This window comes from Gadus macrocephalus, chromosome 18, assembly GCF_031168955.1.
Source record: "Gadus macrocephalus chromosome 18, ASM3116895v1".
In the NCBI taxonomy this organism is placed as follows: domain Eukaryota; kingdom Metazoa; phylum Chordata; class Actinopteri; order Gadiformes; family Gadidae; genus Gadus; species Gadus macrocephalus.
The window spans coordinates 4,663,799-4,689,409 of record NC_082399.1 but is presented as its reverse complement, the minus strand read 5'-3'; the positions used below and the strand labels follow the sequence as shown (position 1 = coordinate 4,689,409).

The 25,611-nt window shown below is 47.0% G+C and overlaps 3 protein-coding genes across 6 annotated transcripts; 2 read left to right on the top strand and 1 right to left on the bottom strand.

Moving 5' to 3' along the window:
- The first annotated feature begins 68 nt into the window (after positions 1-68).
- Positions 69-8,079, top strand: hexd (hexosaminidase d). 3 transcript variants are annotated; one of them, XM_060036158.1, is made up of 12 exons: positions 69-255; positions 516-645; positions 765-880; positions 1,006-1,093; positions 1,993-2,157; positions 2,717-2,900; positions 3,559-3,630; positions 4,280-4,478; positions 5,142-5,303; positions 5,947-6,054; positions 6,616-6,705; positions 7,306-8,079. In XM_060036158.1, exons 2-12 carry the CDS (start codon positions 559-561, stop codon positions 7,481-7,483), a joined length of 1,449 nt encoding a protein of 482 aa, XP_059892141.1. In that variant the 5' UTR covers positions 69-255; positions 516-558; the 3' UTR covers positions 7,484-8,079. The 3 variants fall into 3 exon arrangements, 2 of the variants coding, with proteins under 2 accessions (XP_059892141.1, XP_059892140.1); XR_009522770.1 differs by having other exon boundaries at positions 70-255; positions 558-645; positions 5,947-6,137; positions 7,306-7,335; XM_060036157.1 differs by having other exon boundaries at positions 70-255; positions 558-645.
- LOC132446070 (cytochrome b-245 chaperone 1 homolog) lies at positions 7,826-13,346 on the bottom strand. The gene is made up of 6 exons (XM_060036170.1): positions 13,201-13,346; positions 11,400-11,487; positions 11,174-11,215; positions 10,259-10,429; positions 9,622-9,766; positions 7,826-8,598 (listed from the first exon to the last, which is right to left on the bottom strand). Exons 2-6 carry the CDS (start codon positions 11,485-11,487, stop codon positions 8,439-8,441), a joined length of 606 nt encoding a protein of 201 aa, XP_059892153.1. The 5' UTR covers positions 13,201-13,346; the 3' UTR covers positions 7,826-8,438.
- A 167-nt stretch (positions 13,347-13,513) lies between these two features.
- narf (nuclear prelamin A recognition factor) lies at positions 13,514-25,427 on the top strand. 2 transcript variants are annotated; one of them, XM_060036160.1, is made up of 12 exons: positions 13,514-13,825; positions 14,452-14,526; positions 14,638-14,700; positions 14,941-15,069; positions 15,648-15,780; positions 18,542-18,676; positions 20,028-20,146; positions 21,192-21,321; positions 22,142-22,214; positions 22,618-22,755; positions 23,482-23,639; positions 24,593-25,427. In XM_060036160.1, exons 2-12 carry the CDS (start codon positions 14,470-14,472, stop codon positions 24,832-24,834), a joined length of 1,377 nt encoding a protein of 458 aa, XP_059892143.1. In that variant the 5' UTR covers positions 13,514-13,825; positions 14,452-14,469; the 3' UTR covers positions 24,835-25,427. The 2 variants fall into 2 exon arrangements, with proteins under 2 accessions (XP_059892143.1, XP_059892142.1); XM_060036159.1 differs by lacking the exon at positions 13,514-13,825 and having other exon boundaries at positions 13,848-14,526.
- The last annotated feature ends 184 nt before the right edge of the window (positions 25,428-25,611 follow it).

Sequence of the window (25,611 nt, the reverse complement as noted above, 5' to 3'; positions counted from 1 at the left end):
CGCGTAGAAGCAGCTCTGATTGGCTCCTCGGAACAGGAACCAAGGCGTTCATTGGGCCGCATAGCCAATGAACAAAGCAACGACATGCCTGCCAGGAATACTGCGAGAATAACAATAATGACAACACTGGTATATAGATAGGATCAACACAGCTTGGTCGGCCGGGGACACCGGATCCATCTGGGCAGGTGTAGAAGACGCACGGTGCAAAAAGAAAAAGGATTCAAATCGACGGATCCGACAAGTGACATTCAGGTAATCGATAAGCATCCTGAGGACGTTTTGTATCGTGACAACAAGATATGTTATCTCTGATTCGACCCACGTTGGAAGTGCGTCGGTGTAGCGGATCATCTGGGTCCGCTGGACCCCACTCTGTAGACCCCCGTTCTGGAGGTCTGCAGGCGTGTAGGTTTGGTTTTCATCTATTAGGATGAAACCTGATGATCCCTCTCGAGATTTTTTTTTTTGCGTTTGCACAAACTGGTAGGACAGAACTTTACTATTTTATGTAGTGTTGTTTCGTATGAAGAGCATCTCGTCCACCACTGATCCAGGATGCAGACGGCACCTTGGCCCAAGGGGAAGAAGTTAGTCCACCTGGATCTGAAAGGCGCCCCTCCGAGGATCGACTACATCTACAGGGTAAGGAGTGGTATTATTACTTTCATTAAGTTGTATTATCATTCCCGTCGTGCTGTTAGCCTGTAGATCGGGTCAACGAGGTGTGTTATCAAGAGGCTTGACTTTGTCGTTCCACACAGTTGATTGAACTGTTCGCTCAACTGGGAGCGGATGGCTTACTGGTGGAATACGAGGACATGTTCCCTTACTCAGGGGAGCTGTCACTGCTGCAGGCCACAGCACACCCCGCCTATAGGTGAGACACCACACTCCCTCACATACACACTCACTCACTCGGTCACTCACGCACTCACGCACTCACTCATGCACACACACACACCTGTACACAGACTCATTTGTTTCCTCTGAATGTCTCTGCAGTCGTGAGGAGGTCTTATCTATCCAGGATGTTGCCAGGTCCAAGGGTCTGGAGGTCATCCCCCTGGTCCAGACCTTTGGTCACATGGAGGTGAGTCAGGCCCAGTAACTCGTCCACGGCCCGCCCACCATCTAGCTGATGGCGGGCGTTTCTTCTGCAAGGGAATAAGACAACAGACGTGTGGCGATGTGTCTGCCGTCCCTCCACGTGAACGTGTGAAGTTAAAGTTGACTGCACGTCAACTAACTGTAGTTAGTCTCAATGTCCACCTCAAACAAGAGTCAAACATAGTTTAATTTACAGATGATGTTGTATCTTGATATCATTTGATTGTGCTGAAGGATTTAATTAATTTATATCCTCATGTAACAGCAGTGAAAGACGTTGAACTGACACAAACACAATACTAGAAAGAACCGGTATTCTTTCTAGGTATTTTCCGCAAGCCAATGAAATCCTGGAGGTTCATTCGAAGGGCAGCATAAGAGATGCGTTGTTATTTAAAAAAAATAAAATAATGAACGAGATCAACTTCTTAAAATCAGGAAGTAGAGCAGGTTGCCTTGTAGTGCTTGTTGTCTTGTTTCTAGTTCGATCCCTGCCTCCTCCTAGCCGAGTGTCGAGGTGTCCCTGAGCGAGACGCCTCACCCTACACGTTCCCCCACGCGCCACACGTTCACACACCGACGGCGGACTCAACCCACGCAGGGCGACAGCCAGCTCCCGACGAGCTGGCTGTCGCCCTGCGTGGGTTGAGTCCGCCGTCGGTGTGTGAACGTGTGTAGGAGCCGCTGTGAGTGGCTTTGGATAAAAGCGTCTTGCATATGTTTTCTTTTACTTATCTATTATTTTATCTTATTGTATGACAATGTTTACATGTGAAGCACTTTGAGTCTGCCTCGTGTATGAAAAGTGCTACATAAATAAAGTTGCCTCGCCTCGCCGTGCCTGAATGTAATTGTAAATGTGCACGTGTGTGTCTGTGGTAGTTTGTGCTGAAGCACCGGTCCCTTTGGGGCCTCAGAGAGCTCCGCCAGTGCCTGGGGACCCTGAGCCCCCACGGGGAGGGGGGGCCGCGGCTGGTCCTGGAGATGCTGAGGCAGGTGGTGGAGCTGCACCCGGGCCTCAGCACCCTGCACGTCGGGGCGGACGAGGTGAGGACCCTCTAGGACCGGGGTGGGGGTGGACGTTGTGGTCCTGGTCTAGCTGGTGAGGTGAGGATCCAACCCCCCCCCCCCCACTAGGACCACCATTGGGGTGTATGTTGTGGTCCTTTTTGTTTTGTTGAGTCTGGCTGACTCAACAAAAAGTTTTGTTGAGTCAGCTAGACTCAACAAAACAATAATACCTTCTGCAGTTACTTTTAAACCTGCATTACACATTTAATATATTATATGTTTGATATATTATATGATAGTTGCCACCTTAGTTATTTGTTTATACACTATTTATAATAATGTATTGTAACATTATATATTGTTCACATATAAAATATAATGCTAATATATAACATATAATGTCAATATATAACATATCGTCAATGTATGTTATACATTGTAATAATATGAATGCTGTATTGAATATTGTTTATACATTACTTATACGATTGTTGTTACTGCTTCTATCCAAGCAGCTTGTTTTTAAAATGGTGGATATCAAAGTGCAGCTCGGCCTCTCTGAGCGCGTCTGACTGAGCTCCGCCTCCCCCACCAGGTCTACATGCTGGGCGAGGGGGAGGAGTCTAAGCGCTGGCTGAGCACCCCTGGACGCACGGTGGAGCAGCTCTTCCTGAGTCACGTGACCAGGGTGGCCGGGGCGGTGAAGGAGGCGTGGCCTCACCTGAACATCGTCATGTGGGACGACATGCTCAGAGGGATGAGCCACGACACGCTCAAAGGTCAGAGGGCAATCCACGCACGAAGGAGGACGTAGGGAGGTTCCTCAGGAGGTTCAGTGTGTCAAACTCTCCTGGGTGATGCACGTTTATGATGCCAGTAGATAAAATATGTTCTGTGTGCAGGAACATACAAAACGCGTACGTTAAACACGCCTACAACAAAGTGGTCTTGATTGTGTTGTTCTACTGGTTGGAGGAGGGGTCTCTGGTCTGTTTAGACCAATGAGACCACTCAGGAGTGGTTTTCTGCTGAGCCAGTCGTTTTTTTTTAATTATGAAGTACTATAGGTCCCCTTTCCAGTCAGCCTAATCTCCCCTTAGGCCAGGACACTCATTTTACATTCATGGCGTTTAGCAGAAGCTTTTATCCAAAGCGACATGCAAATCATGCAAATATTCCCACACCGACGGCGGAGTCAACCCATGCAAGGCGACAGCCATCTTGTCGGGAGAAGTTAGGGTGAGGTGTCTTGCTCAGGGCCTGGGGATCGAACTAGCAACCTTTCGGTTACACCTCAACACGCTCTCTACTGACATCCTTCAAGAATTGTATAACTCAATGTGTTCTACCTGAATACATAAAAGGTTAATATAAATGTTAAACTAAAATATAATAAAATGATTTTCATTGTTATTTTGTCTTCCTTACCTGTCCCAGCCAGCGGTCTTGTGGGCCTGATTCAGCCCATGCTGTGGGACTACAACCCGGGTCTGAACGTGGAGGAAACGGGTAGGACTTAAACCCCTGAAGCCCTTACAGCCGCAAAAACATTTGTTTTTATACAAACGTATTTATGCACATACATGATGTACTCCTGCGTTTAAAGTAGGGCTGCACCAATATGAAATACCTCGGTCAACATGGGTATCTATTAGCTACTAAAGGTGTTCCTTTTGGCAGCAATCCCTACTAGTATAGCTAAGGGAAGGGTATGCAGAAAGGGTGCAGGGTTTGAACCCCACCTGCCACAGTCTAGCTGTACAGGCGCCCTTGAGCAAGAAGCTTTCCTTATTGTCTACTTCTGTATCAGTATTGTGTATCAAATTGAATTCACAGTCGCAACGACACAGCATCATTTATCTTTAAGCATTTGGTAAAAGACAAGATTAAACAACTAAAGTGGCTTCTAGTCGACTCATCCTAGCTATCGAAGTTCTGTACGGGGAATGGGTTAACCTAGCGATTGTTAATGCTTGGCAATTGGTTCTATGAACATCCTAACTGTACCCGCAGAGATGTATTGTTGTTCCTCTTTCTTCTGACAAACATACTTCTTGTGAGTCGCTTTGGATAAAAGCGTCTGCTAAACGTAAGCGTCCATTTCTGTGTGTTGGTTGTGTTCTACAACACCGCCCCCTGCTGGCCCGTCCCCCCTCAGTGTCCCTGCTGGAGAAGTACTGCGCTGCGGGGCTCACGGACCTGTGGGCGGCCAGCGCCTTCAAGGGCGCCAGCGGCGTGCACACCAGCGTGCCCGGCACCCAGCGCCACGTCGACAACCACCTGCAGTGGCTCCGGGTGGCGGGGGCCGTCTCCCCGGGGGTCCACCTGCTGGGCATCGCCCTCACGGGCTGGCAGAGGTGAGGGGGGGAGGGGGGCAGGGGTCGGGGGTCACGGGCAGGCGGGGGTTAGCGCGTTGTGAAGCCCTGAGCGGACGACTTTAAAGGTCCCATTTTATGCCACCAGGGGTGAGTGTGATTTGCCATTATAAGCTGTTTTTGAAGATCTGCCGCTTCTGACATCACAAGTGGGCGTGTCCACCTGGATGCGTTTATCCATCTTTGAGAGCTAGCGTAAAAACGTGTAAAAAATGGTATTCGATTATTGCTAACAACAAATGTTGGTGTCTAAAATGATAAAACATATTGTTTCAAATACATTCAGTTTTTGACATACTTTTTTGAAAGTACATTTTTCCATAGTATCCAGCCTTACCTATTGCTTAATACAATTAACCAGACTTTAATGAAACTCCATTAATGTTTCAGTAACCAAACTCACGTCCAAGTTAAGCAAGCAGGATATGGCTTGGGATTGGGAGTGGTGGTACGACCAGAGATGTTTGTGGGTGGAACGTCGTGAACGTTAGTTCTCGTTAGTCCTCCTGATAATGTCTGACTTAACGGAAAACAACGTTACACGTCCCCTCCTGTCACCTGTATCAAACACAGGACAGCACTTCTCTCCATCTGAAACACCGTGAGCCGGTAGCCTCAGCTGCCCTTGACCTCCCCCATGCCCAGGTACGACCACATGTCCGTCCTGTGTGAGCTGATGCCGCTGGCGTTGCCCTCGCTGGCCTCCTGCCTCCAGACCCTCATCCAGGGACACTTCGGGCCCCAGGTCCAGGCAGCCGTGACCGGGGCCCTGGACATCTCCTCCGTTGAGATGGATACCTTAGACAGGTGAGCCTGAAAAATATAGTACTTAGCATTGTTTAGTTTTGTTTAGTTTAGTTTTATTTCTTTGCGCAAGATAAACAAGATTAAAATAGCAATAAAAGATGCACAAAGACATACATAAACGCACGGGTGGGACAAAAGAATCCCCAGAGGGCTTATGAAGGATGCCCCACTAACATTAAAACACAATAAGGTAAGGTAAAGAAAGAAATTGTGCAGAGCTTATCCTACCTATTGCTGTTGTATACGGGGAATGGGTTAACCTAGTGATTCTTAGTGCTTGGCACTTGGTTCTGTGAAAACCCTTACTGTACCGACAGAGATATATTGTTGTTTCTCCTTCTTCAGACAAATGGAATTATTGTAAGTCACTTTGGATAAAAGCATCTCCTAAACGCCCTAAATATTAATGTAAATGAGACTGTGCCTTATTTCGTTTTACCTAACTGTATCCTTTTATACTTAATGCACCGCGAGTCAGAGACAAACAACATTTTGATTCCTCTATTTTTCGTGCACATTTGTTGGTTTTGACAAGCAAGCTGACTTGGACTTTGACTCTGAATCATGGCAGATTTTCTTCTTAGAGTTGCGTAGACGAGGTCGGTGACTTGAACCTTCTGACCGTGTCCCTGCTCTCTGCTAGGACCCCCGCGGAGGACTCTCTCTTCACCGGGCGGAGGCTTGCGGTCTCCGTCGTGGAGCTGTCCCAGCTGCTGAACTCGGAGGACGTGCGCCACTTTGAGAGCAGCATGTGAGGAACGCCACGGCGCGCCAGGCTCCAATGCCCTCCTCACAGCTCCCCATAGTACACCAGGCCTAGCTTGGCTCTGCATGGTAGCATGAATACAGTATTATGATTGCATTTTATGAATAGGGAGAGTTGGGAATGACTTATGATAGAATACATTCATAATTCTTTCACAGTTCGGTGAAAATACAATAATGATTTTGGAGGAAAGATTTCTTTGGTGGGGATCCATTGGGCCACCATAACCCCAGAAATAACCCGTCCTGGTGCGGTGCCTTGTTAAAGGGGAAAGGAAACTATTGTCTTTTAAAAGAGACGAGTCCTACTGCCTCATACTCGGGTTGTCAAAAGAACTGCAACATCCGTTCAATTTTCACAAAACGATCGCCCCCTGATTTATGTTTACGTCAATGGTCCACTTTGCCTTGACTATCGCAGAAACAGAGATCGTTTTAAAGAAAATAGCACATCAAACAGCATATGAAATAGCATATAGCATAGTGCGACGGTTCCCTTTTGAATAAAACCAAAAGCTTAAACCATGTGATTGTGCTCTTCTGGCAGGTATGTGAGAGGATGGTTCAGCCCCTACCACCGCCAGAGACAGGCCATCAACCCCCTCATCTGCATGCAGATCCAGAGCCAAGCCACCACGTAAACAAAATCTTTTCCCCGTCGGCGCTGATGGAACCTTGAACCTCACACCCTCCTCCCTGCAGCCTACACTCAGCTTCAGAGCTGATGCTCCTGCTTTTCCGTGGATCGAATCGATGTAGAGAAGCTCAATATAAAAAAGTGTAATCCTTGGATTGATTGGGACAAGAGGGGATGGGCTTTAGTCTTTAGATTGAGTTGATTGAGTACATTTTGGACAAAGGTGATGACTACACAGAAAAAAGTCAGCATTAGAGTCCCTACTTGTTGAATTTGTAATGAGCCAGTGGATCGTTGCTTGTGGATAAGTTGGTTCTATGTATTCTCTGTTGTGCTGGAACTAAGTCGTTTCAGACAGGTCACTGAGGCTACTATACCCCCCTAACTGCTAATGCCGCTCAAACATCTCCCTCCCTACGATCCCAGTGCTGTCGTGGCAAATGCAAATGTCCACGGGGGAGCGAGGCATTTACAAACCGTTCAATTAAGCACAATATCGCCCATTTTCCCATCTTGGCTTCCATTCCATTCCCTCCCTCCCTCCCTCCCTCCCTCCCTCCCTCCCTCCCTCCCTCCCTCTCTCCCTCCCTCTCTCTGCAGGCTGCTGACCATGCTGGAGGAGCGGGCGAGCGTGGCCAGGGTGGAGATGGAGCGCCTGTACCCGGACTCCACCGCCCAGGAGTGGATGGAGCAGCACCTCAGCCCCGTGGCCGAGCCGCTGCGCCGCATCACAGAGGAGATCAGCGTCTGTCTGCCGGAGATGGTGCCGCAGCAGTGAGCGAGGCCCCAAAGGCCCCCTCATGGCCCCAGGCTGGCCCTCCTCTGGCCCCCATGCTGGCCCTCCACTGGGCCCCATGCTGGCCCTCCACTGGCCCCCCTGCTGGCCCCATGCTGGCCCCCATGCTGGCCCCCCTGGCTGCAGCATAGACGTTCTGGAGGCTGAGTTCTGCTGTTTTTAAGCTGCACTGGGGATATCGAGCAGCATGATTAAACATGTTGCTCCCATGCTCACACACGTTGAACTAAATCGTCATCATTATTATTATCTGCATCATAGTCACTATCATCTGCATCATTATCGTCATCTGCATTGTCGTCATCGGTGAAGTGAAAGGAGATCTTTTATTTAAAAAAACGTTTTATTGACAGTAAAAAATGTAAAATCAAGTTGCAAAACTAAACTTCCAGGGTTATTTGAAGCACTCTCGCTCATGTACGGCTGGGATGCAGTGATAGGCTGAATTCCTGTTAATTCCCTTTTTGTTTGGGAGCATTTTCCTGAGGTTGACTTGATTCTTTGGTTTGGAACAAAAATAGAGTCAATAAATAAATATGTGCACACAAATGCACACACACACTCACACGCAACCAAAAACGAAACAAAACAAAAGCATTTAATCTTCTTCCGTACCAAAAAAAAAACATTGCTGGCAGACCAAAGCCGTGGCAATCCTTCATGCTCAATTATAGTTTACAGGCACTTGAGTAATGGGTTGGTGTATAAACATGCGAAAGGGTGATTATCTACGGGGTGGCCCGTTTTACTGTGGGAAGCCTGTTTTTTGAACGGCTTACCCAGACAAACATACAGTTTAACAGAGAGGCACAAAAACCGACGACGTCATAGATCTCTGAAAACAGCACTTAGAGGAATGCCAGAGCTGTGGCCTGTGTATGCAACTTCGGCTAGAATGCATCTTCTTTTTCTCATCGAACCACGTCCCTGCAACAGCTTATTGAGCGGTCAAGGGTTCGTCCTGCGAGTCGCTGCTGTGGTCCAGATCCTCCTCCTCTTCCTCCACCAGGGCATCGTCTTCCTCCTGCTTCATGCGTCTCTGGAGCTCCTCCAGTCCCAAGAAGCGCTTGAGCAGGGCCCCAACGGCCTCCACGTCGCTGGGGGTCGCACAGAGAGAGACCGCCGTCACGGACAGTCGACAGTCGGCCGCAGTTGAACACACAACATCCCTCACTCAAGTTGATCAAACACATGAACATGCAAATAGGGTGTGCGAATGTGTGTGCGGTGTTGCAGTACATGTGTATGCTTTTGAATACAAATGATAGAATACATACAAATATAAATCAGGCCAACCACATTTGGATCAGTAACAAATGTTATCTTAATCCTTTGATGTATAAGCCTGATGTTTGATCTGAAGGGATCAGGCAGGTGTAAAGCTGGGTTTCTGGAAACCGCACCCACGCATCACCATTGATGAAACATCACTGGCAGACCAAGCCATGAAAATCCCTCAATCACAGTTAATAGGCTCTGGAGGCATGGGTTTGTGTATCAATATAGATACACAAACCATAGAAATCTTGCAATTTGTTGTGTACAATAAGTATATGTAATACTAAAGTACATTTCCAATTGGTTACTACTTTGTACCCGTGTATAATTTTAATTGCATGACTTTTTGTTTTGCCTTGAACACTATTGAGGTACAATGCATCGGTATTATGCATCAACACAATTCATGCATAAAAATGCAGGAAACCATTGAAACCACCATGAACAAACCATTGAAACCACCATGAACAAAAACATCTAGATTTTGTACATGTTTGCAAATGTTTTACACTACAGTACATGATGTACATTTAAACCACTGTAAGAGGCGGGGTTGGAAGGTTAGATCCCCTGCTCCTCCTTGCTCTTACAGAGTGTCGAGGTGTCCTTGAGCAAGACTTCTCACCCTGACTGCTCCTGACGAGCTGGCTGTCGCCCCTGCGTGGTCGACTCCGCCGTCGGTGTGTGAACGTGTGTATGAAAGGTTGTAAGTTGCTTCTGCTCAATGCCCTCAATGTAAACGTTAGACCCCAGAACCATTATCATCATTCAAATGTAACGTTCAATAAGCCAACACTTTGGTCCGCCTAATGGCGGCCCCCCGCAGGCATCCAGGAACTCACCTGCGCCCCCCCATGGTGGCGCTCTGCGTCAGCGGGTAGGAGAAGCCCGTGGCCAGCCGCAGCACCAGGACGTAGCCGCGCCCCAGGTAGCGCACCTTCTCCTCCTGGACGCACACGTCCCGCAGGTGCTCCAGGTCCAGCACCACTGAGCGCACAAACCCAACAAACGCCCCGGAAATGAAGGATGTAATGTACAATTTGTCATTTTCACACCACCTACTACTAATACTACTTCTACTATTAGTATTCTACTACTACATACTACTTCTACCATTAGTATTCTACTACTACATACTACTTCTACTATTAGTATTCTACTACTACATACTACTTCTACTATTAGTAGTCTACTACTACATACTACTTCTACTATTAGTATTCTACTACTACATACTACTTCTACTATTAGTATTCTACTACTACATACTACTTCTACTATTAGTATTCTACTACTACATACTACTTCTACTATTAGTAGTCTACTACTACTACTACTATTAGTAGTTTACTATTACTACTTTCTCTTACACAAGCCCTTTGATGCATGTCTAGCGTCTGGGAACACACACACACACACACACACACACACACACACACACACACACACGCACACACACGCACGCACGCGCGGCGTTACCTATCTCGTGGCCCCGCCGCCACAGGGTGAGGATGAGGGCGTACAGGCTGAAGGTCTTCAGCTCGATGCGCCGGCTGCCCTTGTCGAACACGGCCTCCTCCCACTCCTCCATGTTCTGCACGGCCACAAACAGACAGCCGGCCACGTAGAACAGCTTCCACAGCAGGCTGTCTGCAGGGCACACAGGGGACAGGGGGGTGAGTAGGCCCCAGGTGGGAGGTGCTGGGTGGAAGGTCATGATGGGGCGGCATGGCAAATGGCAAATGGACTGCATTAATACAGCGCTTTGCTTTTTTTTTAAGGTTTAAAGGACCACAGGGAGCTGGGATCGAAACCCGGGTCGCGGCGATCAGCACGGTGCCTTTTGTGGCACGCCCTCTGCCACGGGGCGCCGCCAATACAGAGCTTTTCTAACCTGTGCCCTCAACTCAAAGTGCGTCACAATTATTGCCTGACATTCACCCATTCATGCATACGTTCATTCAAACACTGTCGGTTGAGACAGCCAGCTCGTCGGGAGCAGTTGGGAGGCAGAGCGAGGTGGAGCGGGTCGACTGGTAACCGGAAGGTTGCCAGTTTGATCCCCGGCTCCTCCTAGCTGAGCGTCGAGGTGTCCCCCGAGCGAGACGCCTCGACCTCGCTGCTCCTGGCTGTCGCCCTGCGTGGTTGATCCCGCAGTCGGTGTGTGAATGTGTGAATGAATGTGAGGCAATATTGTAAAGCACTTTGAGTGGTGGCCACTGGTTAGAAAATCGCTGTACAAATGCAGTCCATTAATTGATTCCGATGATGGACTAAGAGTAGTCGGGCAGTAGTCCCTTTGAGACTGTAACTGTGATAAAGGGCTATACAAATAAAAAGTAATCACATTTTATTGATTGAGACTCAAGGTTATGAGGATGGAGTTGCGTTTACCTGAGCTGTAGTAGGCTGCTGCCAGACCGATCGATGTTATACCTGGTCGTAGAACAATAAAATGAACACGATTATATATTTGAATACAGCAGGGGAAAGAGACAGACATACAAGGGTAGAAAAGAGGAGTTGGGAAAGCAGCAAACACAGATGGACGATCCATAGGCGTCTCTATCATATTTCACGTGGATTCAATATTCATGTGGAGGAAGCAAAGAGTGTTTACCAACGAGGAGCGACCAGGAGCGGATCCCAGGGCTCCTCCTCAGGTGAAGCATGGTGGAGCTGTGCTCCTCCACGGTCATGTACCCCATCTGGAGGGGGAGGGGGAGGAGGGGGAGGAGGGGGAGGGGGGAGGGGAATGTGGTCCGTTACTGCTTTACATAAACACAGTAAGCATGCTCAGACATACATACATGCATACACATATGCGTACACACTAGGGATGGGCATAATTAATCGATGCTCGATAATTGATCGTTAAGAAATGCGTCGATCAATTTATATTGTTATCGATTAAAAGGACGTTGTGTTGCATACTGTGAGTCTTGAAGCATTTAATTTAATATAACCCTGCCGACTGGTGGAAAGTGAATGGAAGAAGGTTCCCCAGGCTGTCAAAGTTAGCGCGACAATACCTCTGCATCCCCGCAACTTCGGTCCCGTCAGAGCGGGTGTTTTCTGCTGCTGGACTGACAGTTACAAGGCTGCGTTCGCGTCTGACCCCCGAGCATGTTAACATGCTTATATTCCTAAACAAAAATATGTAGGCTGGAGTTACTGTATGCTATGGACGACAGTCACCACCGTATGTGAGTCGCTCTTTTCTTTCTTAATGTGTTGACTCTCGCTCCGCTTGGTGCCTCTTGGAGTCGTTACATTTTGCCAAAACTGTGATATTTTAGCAACAAGTCCAGCCTTATATATGTTCAATAAGGTATTGCTTTTAGATAGACTAGTTCATGCAATTGTTTGTAAATGGGTGGCTCATCTTTTTGTTGCGAGCCTTTTCCGCGCGCCGGCTGCAGGCATTATATGTCGGCCTTTCCCCCCCCCTTTTTTTTCATAACAGTTATACAGTTTAATGCCCACTTTTAGCCTACTGCCTTTGTTTGATTATTGTTGTCCGATAAGTTCGCTACTTATTGTAATTGGAATAGGCTACAGATTTAGTCTTGTTGAATCGTTTCCAAACCTTTAAGAGCGCCTGTAGGCGCATTGTTCGGACTTTACGAGCGCCGCATAGGCCTATAACCTATAATGCCTGTATTTATTATTTTAAAACTGTTAAACAGTTGTAGGTCTTCAAGTTAACTGTATTGTATTAATTTTGGCCCATACATTATTGTTGGAATAAAGATTTCATTGATAAAAACATTAGAAAAAAAACATAGAAAAAAGTTAATGATTAATCGATAATTGATCGATAACTCTAGCGATGCTCGATCAAGAAAATGTCTTCAAATGCCCATCCCTAGTACACACACACACACACACACACACACACACACACACACACACACACACACACACACACACACACACACACACACACACACACACACACACAGCATGCTCAGACATACATACATTACATATAATCATACATATATATATATATATATATATATATATACACATATGCACACACACACAAACAAACACACACAGCATATTGCTCAGACATACATACATTACATATCTTCATACTTATATCTCTATATAGATATATAATATACATATACACACACAAACACACACACACACACACACACACACACACACACACACACACACACACACACACACACATATATGTTGCTGCTCTGAAATGTTGCTGAACAAACTACGGGAAAATACTGAAGTCAGTTTACGACCAGGGTTAGCCTTGAATAGAAGGCTATTGCAGCAGACCCAACATCCCCATCTCCCTAGATCAACAATGTGCATATGTGTGTTTAATGCTCATGATGATTTAGTAGGCTCATGATCACACACATGCACGCATATACTCTACAGGTACGTACCTTATACTTTTAATGGATATAAGAACACTGCTTAGTCACGAAGCTTGCGCCCAAGAGAAGAAGGAAACAAGTAATAGTGAAATGATAAGGAAGTCATTCATCTGATGGCTCTACTTCCTGCCTGGGCGCCTCTCTTCTGATTGGACGACAGCGCGTCGTCACTTTTTAGGTTTTAATCCGGCAATTACAACTAAACACTGAAAAATAAATCCACCTGCCTGAAAGCTGTAAGAAAATACCCAGCTTTATTATTTAAAAAATAAATAAATTGTTGTGCGGTTCAGTGCAATACTTAATGTTATGTAGTACGCGCAGGCGCACTGGATACGCCGGGCCACACAATGGCTACGTGCTGCTGAGCGCCGAACCATGCACGTAACGAGTGTCTGCCAAATTACCCAACAGACCTGAAGGACAGGCCGACGGACTGCACACCGGTAACAGGGACTGCCAGGGACTCCGTCCACCGTGTGTGAGTCAGCGGTGTGGTTTTACTGAGCGGTGGGGGTGTGAGTGTCTCTGGTCACCTGCTCTCAGGGATGGCACTGACCTCCTGATCATTGACTCATGCATCTCCTTCACCACCTGGTGCCCTGGGCCGAGGAAGAATATTCAAAGTCAACCGGTGAGTTGTCTCTGACTGTTCATCATTTGTTGGCTCGTTTCTGCAGCCGAAATCTCCTGGCTGATATGATGATGACGATGACAATGAGTTTGTTTCACAACTGCAGCTTTCCATATAGCTGCAGTCATAACTAAATCTATTATCCCCCTATGCGGGATTTGGCCATGAATATGTCTTGTGGGGACATTGTTCCTTGATGGCTATAATGACATATTGTCTGCATTGTAGCTGGGCCTAGGTATTTCTCACACACACCAGCCACTGACGTCAGTCCCCGTCGTGTTGACTCGCTCCTCAATGTGATGTAAATAATCTACTGTGTATCTCTCACCACACTGTAATTGCACTGAGTCACGGAGTTGTGATGATGATAAAAACCGCTCTGCCTTCAGTGCCTTCCTGCAATCCACTGCCTTTCCGCTATAAAGGCAGCTGCTGCTGCCCTGGTTCAGATAAGCAGGCTGGCTGAGATGGGTGGTTGTCCCCAGTCACAGTCACAGCAGGGTGTCTCTATTCCGAGCAGCAAAGTACAATCGTCCTGTCGCTACTCGGAGAGAAGAATGGTGGTGGGAAGCTGTATAACGAGGTTGTCATGAATGCCTGTGTGTGTGTTTCTCACTTCACAGAGAACTGTGGGTGGAAAAATGTCTGAGGCCGCCTCAGCCAAGAGGAAGGAGAAGTGTGAAAACTGTACCAAGCAGGTGAAAGGCCATGCAGGCTCCAATTTTGCCTTCAGTTTCCTGTTTGATTCTTTTGTCATATTTTCAAAAACGTGTTTTGTTATCGGTGACTAACGGTTTAAACGACTGCAGTGTAACAAGAAGAACGACGGAGTTGTCGCTACGGCCGAGGAGCAACATGAGGCCAACGGCGAGGTAAGAACCGTTCATTATTCTACTTTATTGATTGATTAGTAAAAACAATGTTTTTACGTATTTTGGTTTGCGACTTTTTTTTTTTACTGAGTAGAGTGTGTCTTAGAATGAATACACAACCAGCAAATAGTTTGCCTGCATGTGAAATGACAAAGTATTAATTCAAAGTCCACATAACCTTGTCATAACTGTCTCTCCCCCGGTCTCCCATTGTCTCCCCTTGTCTCCCCCCTGCTGCAGGCGAGCGGGGACTCCCAGCCGCTGCTGAGCGCGTGTCTCTCGTGCGACGGCTGTGTGTCCGAGGAGGAGAGTCTGAAGATCGGCCAGCAGAACCTGGAGGAGCTCAACCGCATTCTGGCGCTGAACAAGGTGACTCCCCCTCAAGACTCGCGTGTTCAGAGTATACCTAGACTCTGCACACACACACACACACACACACACACACACACACACACACACACACACACACACACACACACACACACACACACACACACACACACACACACACACACACACACACACACACCCCTCTTACGCACTTATTGTGTGTTGTACGTCATGGCACTTAAAGTACGCACTTATTGTATCTTTTTACTTTAATAGTGTAATCTATACTTTGCCCCGGCATGACTTATTGGAATGGCCCATAATTCATTTTATAAGCTCTATTGTTTACCAATGCTATGCTGTTTGCATTACATGGTTGATTGACTTTCAACAGTTATTCAGGGCTTTTTATGTCAAACATTTTCTACAGATTTGTTAGGGTTGGTACTGATTAATAATGAATTAACCATTTTTTTATGTTCTTGTCGTGTTATATCGGTAGCCATTTCAGCATGGGAACGACTTGTACCATCTTGAAGGGAAACATGAGGTTTGTTGTTACTTTCACAATGTGCTTTAAGTAAACAATGCTTTCTCTTCCCCTGTCGTGGTTCCAGAAGTGCGATGCGGCTGAACACAAGGTGCTGGTGGTGTCGCTGTGTCCTCAGTCCTTGCCTTTCTTTGCCGTGAAGTTTGACCTGGACATCGCAGAGGCCACCCGCAAGCTCTGTGGCTTCCTCAAGAGCCTGGGTGAGTTCCATGATGGGGACGAGGATCGGAGCGCGATCGGAAGGTTGACGTTGTTTTTATCGGTGAGAGTGGGAGCAATTTAGAGTGAGCGCGGACTCGCCTCTCTCATACTTGAGTTCCATGATGTCACAACATCCCTAGGGCTGCACGTTATGTACGTAGTTGAGCCTGCATTCATGCATCAACAATAGACTCGCATCCGCAGTCTCCAGACTTGGGAAGTTCACGTGCACAAGCTTTGACATAAACACGGATATAAAACAAAACCTTGATGAAAACACTTCTTTCGCCTGCGACTTGAGGAAGAACAATCATGTGTGACTTTCTGTCGAAACTCTAGAAACTAAAACCTTTATTTCAACAATTGCGGGGGAAATCCGGCACTACAACTCTCCTGAATGAGCTTATTGCATACCGGTTAAAACCATGAATGCAAAGGCCTGAAGAGGAAGAACAAATTTAGTACAAATGTGAACATTTACAGATCGTTTAAACTATTAATGTTGGTGAATCAAAAAACATTGATTACAATCTACACAAATATTTGCGTGTTTTGCCGATATCAACTAGGGAGTGGCTCTCTGCATTTCAGCATCCAGACACACAGACCCTCAAATATACAAACACTTAACTAAATTTACATCTTGGTTTCAACACATGGCTAGGTGTGAGGGTGGGAGGGGGCAAGGGGAAGCAAGAACAATAAGACAAGAACCTCAACCCAACCAACAACAGCGAGGCCACTTGCCTCTCTATTGTTAGTTAAATCGAAGCCCCCGTCCCACCGCTCCCGATCTTCTCCAAGCAATATGAATAAGGAAGGGTAGGGGAAGAGAATGTTTGCAGGGACAAAGGGTGGGGAGGGGGGGATCTGACGACTGGACCTGTGGACAGGGGGATGGGGGGGGGTCTGACTACTGGACCTGTGAAGACTGGGACAAGGGGAGTGGGGGGGTTTCACGATAGGATCTTCTGGGGAGGGGGGGGGAGTGGAGAGGGAAAGAGAAGGGGGGGGGGGGGGGGAAGAGGAGAGAGAGAGAGAGGGGGGGAGGAGAGAGGGAGAGAATGTAACACTGTAGTTGGGCTCCCCGCTGCTCTTGGTCTCTGCAAGACCCAAGATGGCGGACGTCTGGACAAAGGAAACCCACGTCACGAAGACGCGCCGTCTCTTTAACACCACGTGGTTACACTCTACGGCTGCGTTGTATACTAATCAAAATTGCACATTAGATTTTAAATGAACCGGGAGGAATCAATCCAATTTGAACTCCTTGGCCAATCCTCAGTTTTAATATGAAAATAAGCTAGATTAACGTTAAAAACCTGACCTTTCCTCCCCCAACCGTAAAGAGTTTGGAAGTTTGTGGCCGGTAATAAATAAACCTTATAGTGGCCCGGCTTAACTTCGGCGCTTTCACCATTTACAGACAGCATAACACACCGGGGGTCCCTTTGTGCAGGCTACCATTGCCTTATCAAACAGCCAGGAGAGCCCAGGTAAACGGGGGTGGGGAGAGGGGGGGGGGGGGGGGGGTAGAAGAGGGAGAGAGAGAGAGGGTGGGGGGGGTGGGGACTTCACGTGTGTAGGGGGTCAGGGGTCTTTTACCTTAATAATTCATCGTCTTTAATAACAAAATACAAACAGACTTGAATGTAAAATGTCTTGTTAAGTCGAGGTCTAGGCCTCTGGAGCAGCACGACCGGACGGTGGCTAAAACAAACTTACACCTAAATGTTCTTATAACCAATCCTATTTCAGATTTAATCTTTAAAACAATGAGTTATACTTACCTCAGACGTGTGTGGCCTGTTGAAGTTGTTTTAGCGGGGATTCTCGGGACTTTCTTCCAAACGTCGGCGGTCACCATCTGTTGCATATTCTCGAAGAAAGTTGTCCAATCCCGGGTTGCTTTAAACTCACTTCATTTATTATAAAGTCGTCGGCATGTTTCGGCATGGTAAGTGAAGCTATACGGAGGGAATTGTAGGAATCGTGTGAGAGATAATAACTCTGGCTACTTTCAGCCACGGGCCTCTGCCCGTGGCTGTCCGCGGGTGTCGCTGAAAATCTCTGGCCTTCTATGGGTCACGGGCAGAGGCCCGTGACCCTTCGCGGGTGTGTCTGAAAGTCTCTGGCTACTATGGGCCACGGGCAGAGGCCCGTGACCCTTCGCGCGTGTCGCTGAGTCTCTGGGCCCTTCACCTCGTGTGCACAGGTAAGGGACCGTCAAGTGCGCGTGGCCTAGTGGGCGTGGCCTAGTGGACGTGGCCGGGGTGTCGTAATGGCTTCGGCTTCTTCAGGTGATGCCTTCTGTGGTGGAGCCGCCTTCAATAAGGTCTTGCTCCCCTAGTGGCTATGTATAGTATTTACGGCTTATATGTTTGGTCCTAATTCATTGGGTCTATGTGTGGGTAGCTTAGATTCTTAAAATACGTAACAAGCTTGACTCCTTGCTTAGTGATGCTAGTAACCTCTACAGGTGTGCAGTATGTGTTGTTGTAACCTGTGTGTGTCTACAGGTGTGCAGTATGTGTTGTTGTAACCTGTGTGTGTCTACAGGTGTGCAGTATGTGTTGTTGTAACCTGTGTGTGTCTACAGGTGTGCAGTATGTGTTGTTGTAACCTGTGTGTGTCTACAGGTGTGCAGTATGTGTTGTTGTAACCTGTGTGTGTCTACAGGTGTGCAGTGTGTGTTGTTGTAACCTGTGTGTGTCTACAGGTGTGCAGTGTGTGTTGTAACCTGTGTGTGTGTCTCTGCAGGTGTGCAGTATGTGTTCGACACCACGGTGGCCGCAGGCTTCAGCATCCTGGAGAGCCAACGGGAGTTTGTCCAGAGGTACCGACGGAGACACCACGACTCGCAGGCCCTGCCCATGTTCACCTCCTCCTGCCCAGGTACGCCTTCACAACGTACACCTGTCCCGTGGTCACCTCCTCCTGCCCAGGTAAACCCTCACAACGTACACCTGTCCCGTGGTCACCTCCTCCTGCCCAGGTAAACCCTCACAACGTACACCTGTCCCGTGGTTCCCCTCGGTCGGACGGCTGTGTTTTATTGGGATGCAGGGGCGGAATCCCCAGATTGAGATGGTCAAATTAATTTGGCTTTTGGGTTAAAAAAAAGTTGGATTGTGACTTAGATCTTGTCCATCACTTGTTGATCCTAATATAGACATTCAAAGTGGCTTGTGTGTGTGTGGATGGAAGGATGGATGGATGTAGAGAAATGTATGGGCGGCATGTAGCTCAGGAGCTAGAGCGGGTTCGCTGGCTACCGGAAGATGCTAGTTCGAGGTGCCCCTGAGAAAGACGCCTCACCCTGACTGCTCCTGACGAGCTGGCTGTCGCTTTGCATGGTTGACTCTGCCGTTGGTGTATGAATGTGTGTATGAATAGGTGCATGTTAGGCAGTATTGTAAAGAGCCGTGAGTGGCCACTGGTTAGAAATGCGCTATAAAACTGCAGTCCATTTACCATTAACCATCTATCTATCTTTTAAGATGAACATACACATATGCAGTTTGCCAGTCCCGGTTGGGACTGCCTTTTAGCATCAGTTAGAGCTTGGGATCAAACCAGCAGCCTCTTTGGGGGGCCACCTTCGCTTTACATTGTGGATAATTGGCCCACAACGGAGCGATTACACTGGGCTCCTGGTGAACAGTGCTCAGAGCTCGGTGCCCGGGGGCAGTCGGGTCGGGGGCCTGTGCGCTCTGAACGTGGGAACCTCCCCCCTTCTGGTTCCTTCTGAACCCTGCGTGCCTCCTCAAGGCTCTGCTCAAAGTGGCTCTTTGCGTGTTCAAGGTCGGGCCCGTTATCAAATGGATTTGCTAAATACAGGTCTTCCTTTCTTTAGAGCTCAGAGCAGAGATATGAGGGGGAGAGAAAGCTGTTGGCTAGAGATACTGTTCTGGCCCCACCACACCCTCCACCGGAGATATGGACAATGGACACGGACATACACATACATATACATACGCATACACAAACACACACACACTTGACACATACACTGTGTAGTTTATTTATCTACTTTATTTGATCTAACCTTTATTCTATCAAGAACCGTCATTGAGAGCTTCATGTACAATAGATAAAATATAAGGTTCAAGGGTAGAGGCAGCTATATAATCATAGTAAAGGTTTCTAGTTCATTCGACATTGTTCTCTACGCCTTTCTATACTTAAGGAAAATATGCTGCGTAATTTGAACTAACTAATTAAAAGTGTGTGTGTCTGTGTGTAGGTTGGATCCGGTATGCAGAGCGCGTGCTGGGCAATCTGGTCACCCCACACATCTGCACAGCCAGGTCTCCCCAGCAGATCATGGGCTGCCTGGTCAAAGACTACATCTCCCAGCAGCAGGTAGGAGCTCTGAACTACAATGAGTCATCACACAACAAGCAGAGGTGGCCTAGGATCCTCAGACAACACACTGCATCACTGCCGTGGTTCTCTTAATGTTTAAACCTTGAGGAATGTCGTTATCAACGTTATATAAAGGGGTTGATGATTAATTAGTAATTTCTCTTGTGTATCTGATTTATTAGTTACTAATATTAACAAATAACTCAGTCATTCTATCAAATAAGTACGTGTGTTGTAGTCCAACTTTTGCATATCCAGAAGCTACTTTACTGAGGTCATAGATAGATCAATAGATAGATACAACTTTATTAATCCCGAAGGGGAAATTCCTGTGTTATTACAGCAGTGGAAGACACAGGATATAATACAAATAGCTGTCAGTTAAACGCGTTATTAACGACGTTAACGCAAACCAATTTTAACGGCGTTAAAAAAATTATCGCGCGATTAACGCAAATATTTTATTTACAAAAAAAAATATATAACTTTTTTTTTTTTTTTTTTTCTTTGGCTCAAAACAAAGAAGCAGTAGCCTGACTGCTATGTTCAAATGACATTTGTTCAAAGCAGTCGTTTAATTGCACTATAGGCTCTTTTTTTGTATCGTCCTGTTTTGATCAGTATATGCCAATGTTGTTATCAATAAAAAATCATTTGCACAAGACAAGCCGATGCACTTCACCATGTTGATAAGAGAATTAAAATGAGAAGAATTATGGGACAAAAAAATCAAGGGATATTTAGCATAGAAAAAGAATTTGCGATTAATCGTGAGTTAACTATGACATTAATGCGATTAATCACGATTAAATATTTTAATCGCTTGACAGCTCTAAATACAATACATACAAATACAAACTAGTGCTAAGGAAAATAGGAATAGATGCTTAGATAAATGCTAAAGTATGGACAAACCGTGTCAATTCTAAAGTTGCTTATTATTCCTCCTTGTGATACTAACTATATGATTCTTCTCCTGAAGTCTTCAGTTATTTGTGTGTCAGAAGGGGCCTGATGTCTTCGTCTCCTCTCCGTCCTCCAGAAGCTGAGCGCGGAGAAGGTGTTCCACGTGGTGCTGGCGCCCTGCTTCGACAAGAAGCTGGAGGCAGTCCGAGAGGAGTTCTACAGCAGCCTGCTGGACAGCCGCTATGTGGACTGTGTGCTCACCTCAGGTCTGCCTCGCACGCACGCACGCTCGCTCGCTCAAACACTCAATCGTGCACTCGCGCACTCGCTCAATCACTCACTCACTCACTGACAGCAGTCAGCCATGTTTGCTCGACCCACTTCGTTTTCATCTAAATAGTGTTTTGTCCGAGCCTCATGTTGTGGTGCATTTGTTTGACTGCTGGACATTACTATACAGCCGAATGAATGAGAACTGTGAGACTCAATCAAAGCAGGATTTAATCTAAACAAAGTGGGCAAAGGGCAGCTTTGGGTATTCTATTATACCAGTGTATATCTTCAAACCATGACTAGAAGTAATGCATACAAAAATACAATTAAAACGGGATACTTTCAATATAATCACTGGCATGTTTTTTGGTTTTCACAACCTCCGTCTCAGAATTCTTCAACCCCAAAACCCGCCTGTTCCCTATTCTGCAAACATCACAAGGCTGTTGTCACGCTGACATGGACCCCTGTATACTTTATCTCTTTCTCTTTCACTCTGACTCCTGCCTCGCTATGACAGTACACGCTCACCTGCTCTGCCTACATGAAACACTTTCATCTCATTTCAACATCTCTCCCACTAAACTCTTGTGAAACAAACCGCAAACTGCTCGCTGGATGTTTCATCAATCATTGAAAGAACAAACTCTGCTGTCAAATGATTAATTTAACATAAACACGTTTGCAGTAAACTCGTTCGGTTCATTTGAGGATCACCGGAGATGATGGTTCAAAGGAAAGACCTCATCAGGGTTTCATCACTGAACGGCTCTGAGGGCTCTGGAGGTTTTGAACGTGCTTCGTGTGTTTCAGCGGAGGTCTATGACATGATGGAGCGCCGGGAGGTGTCCGTGGCGGAGCTGGACTCCGTTCCACTCGACCACGTGTGAGTGGTCCTTCTCTTCCACACTGGGTTCCTCTCTATTGGGCGGCATGGGGCTCAGCAGGTAGAGCGGGGTTGGCTGGTAACCGGAAGGTTGCTAGTTCGATCCCCGGCTCCTCCTAGCTGAGTGTCGAGGTGTCCCTGAGCGAGACACCTCACCCTAAATGCTCCTGACGAGCTGGCTGTCACCGTGCACGGCTGACACCGCCGTCGGTGTGTGAATCTGTGTATGATTGGGAGAATGTTTCGGCAATATTGTAATAAAGCGCTTTGAGTGGCCACTGGTTAGAAGAGCGCTGCATAAATGCAGTCCGTTCACCATTCACACCAGCTAGTCACTGTGGCCGTGTCCCCATGTGTGCCCACTGTGAACCTGTCTGTCTCTCTCTGGCCGTCTGTCTGTCAGGCTGGGGGAGGTGGGCGACACGGCGCCCGTGAGGTACGAGGGCCGCACCTCGGAGGGCTTCCTGGAGCACGTCTTCAAGCACGCCGCCAAGGAGCTGTTTGGCCTGGACGTCACCGAGGTCACCTACAAGACCCTCAGGTGGGTACTAGGGCTGAACCATTTGGGTAACTTTTTTTTACATTAAGTTCCTTAGGTTTTGTTTTATACATAAAAAATAAATAAATTATTCTTTAGTAAGACCAACGCAACATTGGAAGCAGTCAACATGTAAACTGCTCTTTCCTTTAGGACAGGAAGACGTGTTGAGATACATTGATATTATATCATCTTTATTCAACTATTGAATTGTAAAAGAAAAATAAATATAAATCTTACTGATCTGCAGTCAGTAACGGTAAGAAATCCCCCCAAAAAAATAATAATTGAATCGCAGCCTTTTGGGTGCCCAGCTATCCCACCCGGTGGGAGAAGTGGGTGAAGTTCCCGAAGGAGATCTATTAAGTGTATTTCTACAGCGGCCAGCCCAGACAGTGTTGATTTGAAACCTTTACAGACACTTTCTCCAAGTGCGTTGTGAACCTCGGAAAGATTACGACTGATGGCCCGAGTTTAAGTGCTTGCCGGACCCCGTCTCCAGCAACCTGATTGGTTGAAACAAACATGGCACGAAAGGAATTGAAACGACCCAGTTCACCCAGATATGAGCTCGTCTGCCATCAGACTTTCGATGACAAAGCTAAAGCCTGATTTGGTAAGACGTTCCCCAAACGCACACTGAACACCACGCGCAGGTGCAGGATAAAGCGTGTGCAGGTTCAGTTCCCGTCCATTGAGTCTGCGAACTTTCCCCCTCGGTTGCCATAGGAACCGGGACTTCCAGGAGGTGACCCTGGAGCGGGACGGTGAGACGCTGCTGCAGTTCGCCGCCGTCTACGGCTTCCGGAACATCCAGACGCTGGTGCAGCGCATCAGGAAGGGCCGTGTGCCGTACCAGCTGGTGGAGGTGCTGTCCTGCCCTGGAGGTCAGGACCGATTGGAAACTTTATTGAACCACAATCAACAAGAGGTGTTCAAAAGGATGAAAAACACAATGAAGCCCAAAGGCTTGTTTCCATCGCGGTCCTTAAGATGGACCACGATGGAGCTGGTTCAAAACAGCTCTGAACCGTATGTGTACAGACGTATGTACGGCCAGGGGCGACCCGTTTCAAATCAAATCAAACTTTATTTATACAGCGACTTCTGTGAAAACTTGCAATGCAGGGTGCTTAACGGTACAATTCAATTACTTTTTTTTTTTTTATGGATTGAGAGAATGTTAGACAGGTATATTTTAAGGATAATTTTAAAAGGTGTTCACAGTTAAGTTCCTTAGAAGTCGCCCAAGTGACTCGAAGATTTATGCTTTTAAATGAATGGCATTAATCAGCAGGCAGGGTGAGGCATCGGGATGGGCCTGTGCTGATTAGGGTTGGAAGATGACCTCCTTCTTCAGGGATTCAAACATCCTTACAGCCACCAGCCTCCGCTTCATCTCTACATGATTAATGCCTCTCCAGTTTCGATGTGGCCAACACTGTAGAAGCTGAACATTTTCGTTCAGCTTTCCTTTCCACCTTCTGACTCGACTTGCACTACCTCTTTTTATTTCCCCCTATCTTACTTGTTTTCATCTCTACATCTTTAAATGTGACCAGCCTGTGTCCATGTTCGTCCTGTACACTTTTTCTCTTTCTTATCCCTCTCTGTGTTTACTATGTCCATATTGCCAATGTTATCTGATCATGTGTGTGACTGCTATTGACTATGTATGTACTTTTATTGAGTATATGCACTTTACTTGTGCACTGTCCTTGGGTACCTTGAAAGGCGCTTTTAAAATTAAATGTATTATTATTATTCTTCTAAGGGTTATGGAGGTCAATCTCTCGTCCCTCAGCCCCTCCATGTAACCTCCGTGTCGTCTGGCCCCCAGGTTGCCTGAGCGGGCGTGGCCAGGCGGGGGGTGACGCCGCCGGGAGGCCGGACAAGGCGCTGGTGCAGCAGATGGAGGACGCCTACATCAGCCTGCCCGTGGCCCTGCCCGAGGTCAACCCTGCCCTGCACACCCTCTACCAGGAGTGGCTGGAGGGCCAGGACTCTGCGCAGGCCGGCGCCAAGCTACGGACCCAGTACCGGGACCTGAGCCACGCCCCCACGCCGCACATGCAGTGGTGACATCACACGCACGGCGGTGAGCGGGGCTAAGGCGACATCGTTGGAAGGAGGGAGACACGAGACACTTCGAGAAGATTCCTCTCAACTCTTTCTCGGGAGCAATGCCGCTCTGAAGTGGACATTTTCAAGCGTGCCGTTTGTTCCTTTGTCCACCGAGAGGCGATGTCTCCCAACCGAATAACTTGTAATCCCCCTGGAGAGAGAAAGTAAAGTCTACAATCTACATACCACCCCTTCCACAACATTCAGATGCAGCTGTAACACATGGTTTCAGTGAATGGACGGACCCTTCATCATTTAAGCAATAGACAGGTGTACCTTGATTCTAACTCTGTGTATGCACTGATGTCAAAATGGATATGCTATTTTGGTTTTCCTAAGTGACTTTAACCAGCCTATGTAATGTTTTTTTTGTTAATCCATCCAGTACAATTAAATAAGAGGAAAAATTGCCATAGGTAAATGTCTTCATCTTTTGTCATGTCATTTATTTATTTTTGTACAAACTAGTGAAACATATGTTTGTTATCTGTTTACATGATCCTTACAGTTGAATGAACAAAATCAATATTAAACTTCCAAATCATTATAAATTCTTGTCATATATTATAAGCCAAATTTACGTGTGTGTGTTTGAGAGGCAGAGTGAGAGAGAGCGGAGTGACAAAATACATTTTGTCACATTTTAATGATCATAGGATTGCATAAACTCTATTTGAGGTGGATGAGTTGATGTGGGGGTCTCAGTTTTAGGATGATTTTATTCTACTGAGGAGG